The sequence below is a fragment of the Triticum dicoccoides genome, chromosome 7B (genome assembly GCF_002162155.2).
Source record: "Triticum dicoccoides isolate Atlit2015 ecotype Zavitan chromosome 7B, WEW_v2.0, whole genome shotgun sequence".
NCBI classification, from domain to species: Eukaryota; Viridiplantae; Streptophyta; class Magnoliopsida; order Poales; family Poaceae; genus Triticum; species Triticum dicoccoides.
This window is the reverse complement of record NC_041393.1, coordinates 180,761,581-180,773,116: the sequence shown is the minus strand read 5'-3', so window position 1 is coordinate 180,773,116 and position 11,536 is coordinate 180,761,581. Positions and strand designations below refer to the sequence as shown.

Sequence of the window (11,536 nt, the reverse complement as noted above, 5' to 3'; positions counted from 1 at the left end):
ATAGTTGCTCTACATTTCTTCTGTTGACTGTTCCACCATCTTGTAATTTGGCTATCTGGGAAATATGATTATATCTAGTTAATGGTAGCCCAGTCATGGATAAATTACCTCAAAAGAGATCAATCAACGATCAATATGACTAGCAGAATTTACAGTTAACTAATAAGTTACTTACATTACAAGCTCAACTAGGGATGCAAAGTGGCATCCTGCTCAGGCCCACTAAACTAAGCTACCAGTATAAAATGCACTGATTACAGCAAATAGGGGCCAGACTTGTTGTTTTTTTATCAACTGAAGGAAGTGGGCTGACGTGGGACGCCACTTTGCATCCCTAAGTTCAACAAAATCGCACGCATCATCACATACTGACATATATTCAGTAGTGAAGCTCCAGTGTTTTGAATTGTGAATACTGAATAGTAAGCACATACGAGATCCTGGTATACAGATTGTTGATGTTGCAGTTAACCTGACATTAGCATTGTGTCTTCTTTGCTGCATATGTGTTCAAAAATAGCATATTACAACTTAGTTTACAAATCAGAGAGCATATGTAAGAAGAGCTGGGCAATGCTCATACTGACCTTCCATTGCAGGTTGAATGCAAAAAGGGTATTGATGCCTGGCATTGCATTTGCTTCCAATAAAGGGTTTACACCTCTAAATTTCCAATAACATCAAAACTCACCTGACAATATACAAGAATTGTACACAGTGGTAAGAACTCTGTTTGCAGTTTACAACAGTTTAGTAACAGAGCATCTCACCTTAAGATAAGAAACATATCGCAAGCAAGTCGTATGGCATATAAAGGATAATAATCTTGTCCTTCGTACCAAGTCATCTTTCGAGTGGAGATATGACATTGGGCTCAATTCCCAGACATGACAACCGCGGCGAGCAGTCAGTCAATCTCACACGGTTGAGTCCATTATGCCTCAATACAACTATCAAGTGTAACTCCACCTGATGTGTAGAAAACGATACATCAACGCATCACCAATCTTACGTTATTCCATCTTGCAATACATCACATGTATTATCTGAAAATTCTTCTCCAGCAACCCAACTACTTCCCACATCTTTTCTTACTCGCTGGACGTCAAACACAGTACGATTCCAAGCCTTCTCTTCCCACATGTCAATTGAAGCATGAATGCTGGATAATGTAATGTATGGTGAAGGATCATCAGGTCTTATTTCAAGAATCTTCTTTGCTGCCAGCCTTCCCAACTCCACATTACCATGAGTCCTACATGAAGCTAGCAAAGCTTCCCACACGAGTTTGTCCGGATAACAAGGCATAGCATCAATAAACTCGAGTGCATCAGAAAATCTTCCAGCGCGGGCAAAAAGATCAACCATGCATGTGTAGTGCTCCATCTTAGGCTTCACATTGTACTTGGTGTTCATCAGTTTGAAATACTCACAACCCTCAGCAACTAGGCCCATTCGGCTGCAAGATGATAACAACCCGACAAAAGTGTAATCATCTGGACAAACTGCTTCTTCTTGCATCAGGTCAAATAGCTGAATGGCTGCCACCTCATTTCCATGCTGTGAAAAACTTGTGATTAGTGCATTCCACGAGATAATGCCTCTACTCCTCATTGAATTGAAAACCTTCAGTGCAATACGAACACTTCCGCACTTGGCGTACATAGTCAAAAGGGCATTCTCAACTGAATTGGCATCATCAATTCCTAACTTCACCACCCTCGAATGAATTTGCCACCCAACAGCATAATTTGTGGTGCTAGAACAGGCCCTTAGCACACTGGTGATGCAAAAGACGGGAGATCCTAAGCCTTTCCGAAGCATTTCCCTGAAGAGCAAGAGTGTCTCCAGAGCAAGATCATTTTGAGCATAGCAAGTTAATAATGCCGTCCATGATATAATGTCTTTGTTTTCCAGGCGATTAAATATAATCTCTGCACCTGTGACATCCCCGCATCTGCCATAAACAGTGATAGTTGCATTGAGCAGTAATGTATCCAGCTTAAAGAAAGTCTTCAGAGCATAGCAGTGGACCTCCTTGGCCAGTCTCAGCCGTCCTAATGATGAACAAACCTGCAGTAGGCTAGTTACAGCTGACTGATCAATTGCCATATTTTCCATGACCATCTCACGAAAGTTCCAAACTGCCTCCATGTTGCATCCATTCCGCGCAAAAGCTACAAGAAGTGAAGTCATGGAGAAGGCATCATGCCTTATCCGGCAAGACAACCTAGCCATCTCATTCACTCCCCCGCATCTACCATACATCGCTATAAGGGCGGTTCCTAAAGCAGGATCAACCTCAGTCCCCATCTTCAATAAGCAGCCATGGATTTGCTTCCCACCAGGAAGCAACTCAGGTGCATCAAATACCTTCAGGATGCAGGAAAACGTTGCATTTGTTGGCCAAACCTTCAAGAGCAGCATCTTCTTTAGCAAGGCAATTGCTGCATCACGGTGCTCTGAACATCCCTGGTTGACAAGGCAGCTGATTATGCTCGTCCAGCTGGCGACGCACCTCTGCGGCGAGAGCGCAAACGCCCGCCACGACAAGTCCACGCGCCCGCACTTGGAGTACATATCCACCAGTGCCCCCGCAACACTCTCGTCCTCGGCCACACCAAACTTGAGAGCGGAAGCATGCGCTTGCGAGCCCGCGGCAGTGTCTTTGGCACGGGTGCACCCGGCGACCAGAGCGCCGAGCACGAACGAGTTGGGGCGGTCGCAGCTTCCGCGCTCCCCACTACGAAGCATGTCGGAGAAGAGAAAAAAAGCCTCCCGGAGGTCGCCGAGGCGAGAGGCGCCGGAGACGAGGACTGACCAGGAGACGACGTTGCGCTGGGGCATTTCGTCGAACAGGCGGCGCGCTTCCGCGTGGAGGCTGCCGCCGATGTAGGAGAGGAGAAGGTTGTTGCAGAGGTAGATGGAGGCGAGGCAGCCGAGCTTCGCGGCGGCGCCGTGGACTGCGCGCGGGTGACGGCCGCCGCGGAGGAGGGCGGCCAGGTGGTCGTGCATTTGTGCCTGGCATTCGGCCGCCGCGCTCACCTCAGCCTGTGTCGCGCTGCATACTTGCACGGTGCAGCCGCAGACCTAAATACGCTCGGCGGGGTTTTCAGAAAAAACAGTCGGCACGTATACGTTTGGAAACACAAGCAATTTTATATACTTTTTTCTGAAAAAAAAGTAGGAAACACAAGCAATGGCAAACGTGCGAATGGTTTACCATGAAAAAAAAACGTGCGAATGTTTTTTTATAACATCAAGACTTTATTTCTCAAATAATCGCAAAGTCATTTACAAGAGCATGAGAAATAAAATCAGACAAAAAGGTTGACAGCCACGTGCCCAGGTCAGGATGTAGGACTCTAAACGATCCATTAAAACAACTAAGGTCTCAAAAAAAATGGTTTTGAGGAGTTAACCGCACTTAGCTGATCCCCTATTCTTATTTTGTGATCCTTCGGCGGCAACATCTTTATGTGGATCCAATAGAGCTTCCTAAGGGCATTTCAAGCCGTTGGCCCCTCAGGGGGCGTCTAAAAGCGCCGCCTGGGGGTGAGCCGGCGCAAAAAATGGCCCTGGGGGCGAGTCGGTCCCCAGCCGTCGGCCCCCAGGGCCGCCCCCAGGCGCGTATTAAAAAAAAAGGGCCGTTCGGCGAAGTTATGATAAAAAGTAGTTAAATTTCGGCTAAACATGGCAAATTTTGGCGAAATTCGCGCATTTTCATTACATTAACCTAATCTAAAAAAGAAAGGGGCTGAAGTCGTCGCCGCCATCGTCGTCGTCGGCCTTCTCCTCCTTGACGCGGGCGCCCCTGCTGGACCGGGCGTCGCCATGGCGGACTGGCGGCGGTGCGTCGTCGTCGCTGTCGCATAGGACGACGACCCCGTCTTCATCGCGGCCGCGTCGGTGCTCCTCGAAGCGGCGCAGGGCGGCGCGCTGGCGCTCCTTCATCTTCTCCCGGCGCGCCTTCTCTATCGCAATGGAGTCCTGGCGCGCCCATTCTAGGGCCACGTCGTCGTCGTCGAACTCCGCCTTCACCGGCGCCAGCCCCGGCTCGTCTTCACCGGCGCCAGCCCCGGCTCCGTCTTTGGCTTGATGAAGCGCGGAGGAGCCGACGAGGAGGAGGCGCGCCGGCCGCCCTCGTTGATGACGATGCCGGCGCTGCGAGTGCGCCGGCCGAGCGGCGACTCCGCCGCGGGCTCGGCCTTGACGCCGAGCAGGGGCGGAGTGCCGGAGGAGTGCGATGAGGATCGGGAGGAGGAAGAGGAGGAGGAGGACCCGAACCTCCTTGGCGCCCATGGCCCGACGCGTCGGTGCTGCATCGGGGGGTACGCCAACGGTGGGTCGTTGCCGCCCTCGAGGTACGTGAGCACGCCCTCGAGTGTGCAGTCGGGGACACCCCACCAGAGGTGGCGCCCCTCGCTGTTCTGACGGCTGCCGACCACCGGCGCGCCGTTGGTGGACGCCAATCGCTCCTGCTGGCGGCGCTCGAAATACGCCGCCCAGGCCGCGTGGTTGTCGGCGGCGTATTGGGGGAGGGAGAGTTGGGCGTCGGTGAGGGACGCGCACACGATCTTGACCTCCTCGGCGAAGTACTTCGGCTTCGCCACGGCGTCGGGCAACGGGGGAATGGGCACTCCCCCGGCGCTGAGTCTCCACCCCGTTGGCCCAGCGCGCATGTCCGGCGGCGCCGGGATGTTCGCCTGGAACAGGAGCCAGGACTCCTGTTCACGGAGCGAACGGCGGCCGAAGCCGTTGGCCGCCGCCTCGTCTCCGGGGAAGCGTTCTGCCATGGCGACGGTGGGGCTGGGCGGGCTCGGGAGAGGTAGAGGGAGGGGCTGGGCGGCGGCGCTCGGGAGAGGCAGGGAGAGGGAGAGGCTGGATGGCGGCGAGGGGCGGGGCTGGTGTTGGCACAGGCGAGTGGAGGCCGGCGGCTTTTATAGCCGGGCCGCGCCCGTGTGTACGCGTGCGAGGGAGGGGAGGCGTCGGCGCGCCGTCCCGTGAAGCGCCGCCCATGAGGAATCAATGGCAAGGCTGACCGGCGGCAACCTTGCCATTGATTCTCCGCGGGAACCGAGGCCGTTGGGGGAAGACGAGGCGCCGAGTCGCTGACGCGGCTGGCCCGCGTCTTTTTCGCGCCAAAACAGTTCGCCCCGGCACCCCCCAGCGCGCCGGGTTCGGGCTGGGTCTGCCGGCGCTGTTTTCGGCCCAAGCCGGCGAAAATCGGGCTCCTGGGGCGCGACTGGGCCGTTTTTTTAGCGCCGACGCGAAAAAATCGCTTGGGAAGGCTTTCCTGAAGGCGCGACTGAAGATGCCCTGAGCTGGTGGCCACGTCTACTCACACAACGCCCCTGCATTGGAGGAACCGACTCCTACGCGAACGCACGGAGTATATTTTTTTTCTAGGCGTTCAAACAAGTGCCTCTCCATGACTCCATTGTACATAGATGGCCTAAGTAGACAGGTTGAAAGAAAAAGAAGCGAGTACCCCGTATGTGCTACCCGTGGGCTCTTAGCTAGGGTTTCCTCCGCCTCTCGCCAGCGTAGCCGCTGGTCCGCCTCTTCTCCTATGGTCCTAGGATCATGGAGGCATGGTGGATCTCGGCCCTTGCCTGCGAGGGGGCTTCATTTTAGGTGTTTAGTTTTGTTAGGGTTGTGACTATGACACCCCATTAATTAAGCTACAATAATCTCATGTTAATGGTGTCATGTCATCATTTTCACTGTTGCTAAATCCCTTGTTGATTCAATCCGGTTCAAATTCAAATTTAAGTTAAAGGCAAAATTTAAAGTTTTCAAAATGTCAAAATTAAAATGCTCATAATGTTGCAAATATTCCATAGCTAATTATGGTGGTGAACCAACCTGCAACCTGGTGCATGTAGCTCCCGCTTGCGCAGGGTCCAGGGAAGGGTCCGACCACTTTGGGTCTATAGTACGCAGCCTTTCCCTACATTTCTGTAAGAGGCTGTTTCCAGGACTTGAACCCATGACCTCATAGTCACAAGGCAGCAGCTTTACCACTGCGCCAAGGCTCCCCTTCTATGGTGGTGAACCAACATTTTTATAAAATGTTTAAATGCCTTATAATAATTATAATTGTGGTTTAAACAATAAATTAAATGATTTTGAAATAATAATTATTGCAAAGTATTTTATTTAAATACTAAACTAAATGTTCCAGTAGCCTAACTATAAATACTAATTTAGGGGATAGTGTTATATTTATAAACTAAAATCAAAATAAAACTAATAAGAAAACAGAAAATACAAAAGAACAAAAAAAATAAAAGAAGGGAAACCTCCCCCCTCCCCCTGGGCCGCTTGGCCGAGTTGCCACTAGGCCGGCCCAGCCACCTCACCCCATCGGCTCATCCCATCCTCTCGTTATAGGACAGGGGAGGGCGTGGCAGCCCTCCGCCGGCCAAGGCGTCGCCAGACCGTGCGTGGCGCCCATCCCGGCCTCCCTAACGCCCTCAAGATGGCTCCCCGAGCCTCCTCGGCAAACCCTAGCTCCTTCTTCCTTCTTCCTCGCTCGCCCCTCCTCCATGAGATCCACAGATGCTGTCGTTGCCGCGTCGTCGTTGTTGTCGTAGCCTGGAGTCGTCCCACGCAGCACCTTGGTGTCCAAGAGCTCCAGCGAGGTCGTCTTCATCATCAACGCTCATGGGTCGAGGCTGGGGAGCCGTCTCCATGCAGCCCGCACCTTCATCCTCCGGATCAGTCATCGGACGCCGGCCTCCATTCGCCACCTCCGGTCGCCCCCGGCCACTCCCAAGGCCTCCATCGCCCCTCTCGATGAGCTCTTCCCCAGTTCCCCTCGATTCTGTTGGAAATATGCCCTAGATGCAATAATAAAATGGTTATTATTGTATTTCCTTGTTCATGATAATTGTCTATTATTCATGCTATAACTGTATTGACCGGAAACCGCAATACATGTGTGAATACATAGACCACAACATGTCCCTAGTGAGCCTCTAGTTGACTAGCTCGTTGATCAACAGATGGTCATGGTTTCCTGACCATGGACATTGGATGTCATTGATAACGGGATCACATCATTAGGAGAATGATGTGATGGACAAGACCCAATCCTAAGCATAGCACAAGATCGTGTAGTTCGTTTGCTAGAGCTTTTCTAATGTCAAGTATCATTTCCTTAGACCATGAGATTGTGTAACTCCCTGATATCGTAGGAGTACTTTGGGTGTACCAAACGTCACAACGTAACTGGGTGGCTATAAAGGTGCACTAAGGTATCTTCGAAAGTGTCTGTTGGGTTGGAATGAATCGAGACTGGGATTTGTCACTCCGTATGACGGAGAGGCATCTCTGGGCACACTCGGTAATGCATCATCATAATGAGCTCAATGTGACTAAGTAGTTAGTCATGGGATCATGCATTACGAAACGAGTAAAGTGACTTGCCGGTAACGAGATTGAACGAGGTATTGGGATACCAACGATCGAATCTCGGGCAAGTAACATAACGATTGACAAAGGGAATTGCATACAGGATTGCTTGAATCCTTGACATCGTGGTTCATCCGATGAGATCATCGTGGAACATGTGGGAGCCAACATGGGTATCCAGATCCCGCTGTTGGTTATTGACCGGAGAACATCTCAGTCATGTCTGCATGGTTCCCGAACCCGTAGGGTCTACACACTTAAGGTTCGGTGACGCTAGAGTTGTTATGGGAAATAGTATGTGGTTACCGAAGGTTGTTCGGAGTCCCGGATGAGATCCCGGACATGACGAGGAGCTCCGAAATGGTCCGGAGGTGAAGATCGGTATATTGGACGAAGGGTATTGGAGTCCGGAATTGTTCCGGGGGTACCAGGTGATGACCAGCGTGTCCGAAAGGGGTTTCGGAGGCCCCGACAAGCGTTGGGGGGGGGCTTATGGGCCAAGGGGAGAGGGCACATCAGCCCACTAAGGGGCTGAGGGGCCCTCCCATCCCATCTCACGTAACCAGGAGAGGTGGGGGCGCCACCCCTAGGGCAGCCGCCCCTCTCGGCTTGGGGGGCAAGTTTCCTAGGGGGTGGGGGCACCCAAACCCATCTAGGGTTTCCCCTGTGGCCACCGCCCCTCCCCTAGGGAACCCTAGGGTGCCTCCCCCTCCTCCCTTCCCCCTATATATAGTGAGGGAGAGAGAGGGCAGCCGCACCCTTCCCCTGGCGCAGCCCTTTCCCTCCTCCAACACCTCCTCCTCCTCCGTAGTGCTTGGCGAAGCCCTGCCGGAGAACCATGAGCTCCATCACCACCATGTCGTCGTGATGTCAAAGTTCTCACTCAACTTCTCCTCTCCCCTTGCTGGATCAAGAAGGAGGAGACGTCCCTAGGCTGTACGTGTGTTGAACGCGGAGGCACCGTTGTTCGGTGCTTAGATTGGAATCAACCGCGATCTGAATCGCTACGAGTACGACTCCTTCATCCACGTTCTTGTAATGCTTCGGCTTAGCGATCTTCAAAGGTATGAAGATGCTCATCCTCTCCCTCTCTTGTTGCTAGAATCTCCATAGATTGATCTTGGTGTTGCATAAAAAATTTTGAATTTCTGCTACGTTCCCCAACAGATTCCCCCTCCGAACCGACACCGTAGACCCTCGCCCGCCCGTGGCCACCATGGCTGGAGCTCGTCACGATCGCCCCCAAGCTACTGCGTTGCTCTGCTTGCGACGTTGATGCTACTGCTGCGTGCGGCCATTGCCGCTTCCGCATGTGCCCATGGCCCGCGCCCGCCGCTAGCCGCCGCACCCCGCGCCGCCTCTGCCGCCCCTCCCCCATGCAGCCATTGTCGCTTCCACCTCCGCGCCCGCCCCCGCTCAGGGCATAGCCCCCCTGGGCCAGGCCACGTCCACCTCCGTCGGAGGCCACGCCGGGGCCGCCCTCCGATGTCGTGCCCCTCGGCCGGCCATGGATGAAGCCTGGGCACACCCCCTGTGGCCAGCTGGCCCTCTGCCAGTGGGGGCTGGCCCCTTTCCTTTTTGTGTTTGGCTTAATTAGGGACTAACCCCCATTAGTGCTAATCCCCCGCTAATTAGGCATTGACAGCGGGCCCTACCAATAATTAGATCATTTTAAACAATTGTTAAATATGTGTGACAATGACATGTATGCCCACTTGACCTTGTTGACCAGTCAATGTTGACTTTGACCCTGGCCCAACTGTCATACACATGGCTAGCCCCCTAGTAGGTGTGAAAAGGATTCTGTCTATTTAGTAATTAAAGGAAATAGATAAAAGAAATGTAGAAAATGCTTAAAACTTTGGAAATTCATAGAAACTAATCATAGTTCGGATGAAAAGGTTTTCTACATGAAAGTTGATCAGAAAAATATGATGAATCCGATATGCACTTTGTTCATCTGCCACATGCCCCTAGCATAGTGAACATAGAACCGTCCCCTCTCTTTCATTTGTCCAGAAAAGGCCAAACACTGGGAAAACCCCTCCGGGTGTTTTTCCTCTCCATCTGCAACGTGTAGTACCACGTTAGAACATCCCTAACATTTCTTACGGTCATCTCATGCTTTCTTTTGCTTTGTATGCCTGTTATTTATTGTTTCTTACCCCTCCTTCCTCTCCGGTAGACCCTGGGACTGTTGAAGCTTCGGTGTTCGACTACGGCTACGCTTCCGAAGATTCCTTTCGTCTGCAGAGCAACCAGGCAAGCAAACCCGGCCCCCTTGATCATTTCGATATCGCCCATTCCATTCTCTCTCATGCTTGCATTAGATTTTACTAGGGACCCGAAGATCAGGCAACACCGTTGAAGTAGTGATATTCACTTGCTCGCTAAGAGCAGCTGTCGGATATCGGGTTCCGGCAAAACCCTTAAGGTTCGAACTCTGGGGTGCGCGTGAAGATCTCTCCCTACCGAAACACGCCATCACCCTCGCCGCGATCTCTCAGCCAGATCGATGAACAACACCAGAGACACAAGATTTATACAGGTTCGGGCCACCGTTGTGGTGTAATACCCTACTCCTGTGTGTGGTGTGGTCGATTGCCTCTTGGGCTGATGATAAACAGTACAAGGGAAGAACAGCCTCGCGAGGAGAGGTGTTCTTGTGCTTGATGGTGTGCTTGAAGAGGAATCGATCCGTCCTCTCTATGGTGTGCTTCTAGATGAGATGCCTTCCTACTGTGGTGGCTAGCCCTATTTATAGAGGCCCTGGTCCTCTTCCCAAATATTGAGCGGGAAGGGATCCAACAACAACCATTTTGAAAGGGGACAGCTAGTAGAATCTATCCTGACTAAAGGTGGTCTTCGCCTGCTAAAGGCACTGGTGATGACGCCGTCTTGGGCTCCATGGTGACCTCCGTCCTGCCGTCCTGCTGGTCTTGGTCTTGTTGCACCGATATGGAAACCTTTGCCTGATGCCTCGGTACTCCGCGCCTGCACTTACCCCTTTTGCACCAAAGAGGAAATAAGGACACTGTGCGGGCTGGCGCCCGCCTGGACTTGGTTGTCATGGCTTGCGTCATGGGCACCTCGTGAGGTACCCCTTGCCTTGATATCTCCGCCTCCTCGTGAGCCTGCCTAGTGAGGATGCCCCTGAGGAGGCCTTGCGTTGTCCGCCTCGCGAGGCTTGGCCCCTCGCGAGGGTCTTGAGTGTTGGTTGATGAAGATGGGCCGTACTGGGCCACTGGTGGAGCCACGCTGCAGGCCGCAGGCAGGCAGGTCTGGGGACCCCCATTCCCAGAACGCCGACAGTAGCCCCCGGGCCCAAGGCGCGCTCGGACTTGGCTTAGCAGTGAAGCCAAAGGGCAAGTGCGGAGCGCCCGCAGGCCCCAACAGCCTGCGGCCATGGTCGTCGCGTGGCGACTAATTGGACGTGGGTGTCTCCGCTTCCCCATGCTGCCTCAGCAATTGCCCAATTTGACGAGTCCCTGCTGCATGCAAAAAGAGTCATCATTACCTGCAATCGTGGAGGTCAACGGTTGGCCTCCCTGGACTATAAATAAGGAGGGGTGAGAGCCCTCGTTGTCCATCTCTTCTTGCTTCGCCTGCTTCTTCTCCCTTGCTCCACCTCCAACTCGACGCCAATGGCGCCGATCCACATATTCTCGGCCGAAGAGAAGGGGAAGGCTCCCCGGGAGGGACCTGATCCGCTCCCGCCAAAGAAACGGTCGGTCCCATGCCGCCGCGACAAAGTTGTGAGGCTAGAGATGACGAGGCCTTAGTGCGAGCAGCCACCACCTGGGTTCTCGCTCCCCCTGTACGCCCAGGCCCGGGGCCCTGGAGAAAGGGACGGCGAGCGACGCCGCTCGCGCCGCAGGCAAGGTAGACGAGACATGGCAGTGCACGTCGTTGCTCCTGGAGTCCACGCCGCGGACTCCTCTCGTGAGCTCGTGCTGCACGCGGCGATGCCTCCAAACACCTGGATCTGCTCCCTTCGCTCTTCGCCACCGAGATGCCGCCGAGGGGGCCTCTCAAGCTTTGGCTGCAGCATGCTGACTTCGGTGCTCTGGCGACCGGAGCGGAGGTTAAAGTCGTTGCCCCGGGTAAGGTCTTCATG

At 53.3% G+C, this 11,536-nt stretch overlaps 1 protein-coding gene across 1 annotated transcript; it reads right to left on the bottom strand.

Moving 5' to 3' along the window:
* Positions 1-54: 54 nt before the first annotated feature.
* Positions 55-3,070, bottom strand: LOC119337489 (pentatricopeptide repeat-containing protein At1g74600, chloroplastic-like). The gene is made up of 3 exons (XM_037609652.1): positions 771-3,070; positions 588-691; positions 55-498 (listed from the first exon to the last, which is right to left on the bottom strand). The coding sequence occupies exon 1, from the start codon at positions 3,013-3,015 to the stop codon at positions 1,009-1,011; it is 2,007 nt and encodes a 668-aa protein (XP_037465549.1). The 5' UTR covers positions 3,016-3,070; the 3' UTR covers positions 55-498; positions 588-691; positions 771-1,008.
* Positions 3,071-11,536: the final 8,466 nt, after the last annotated feature.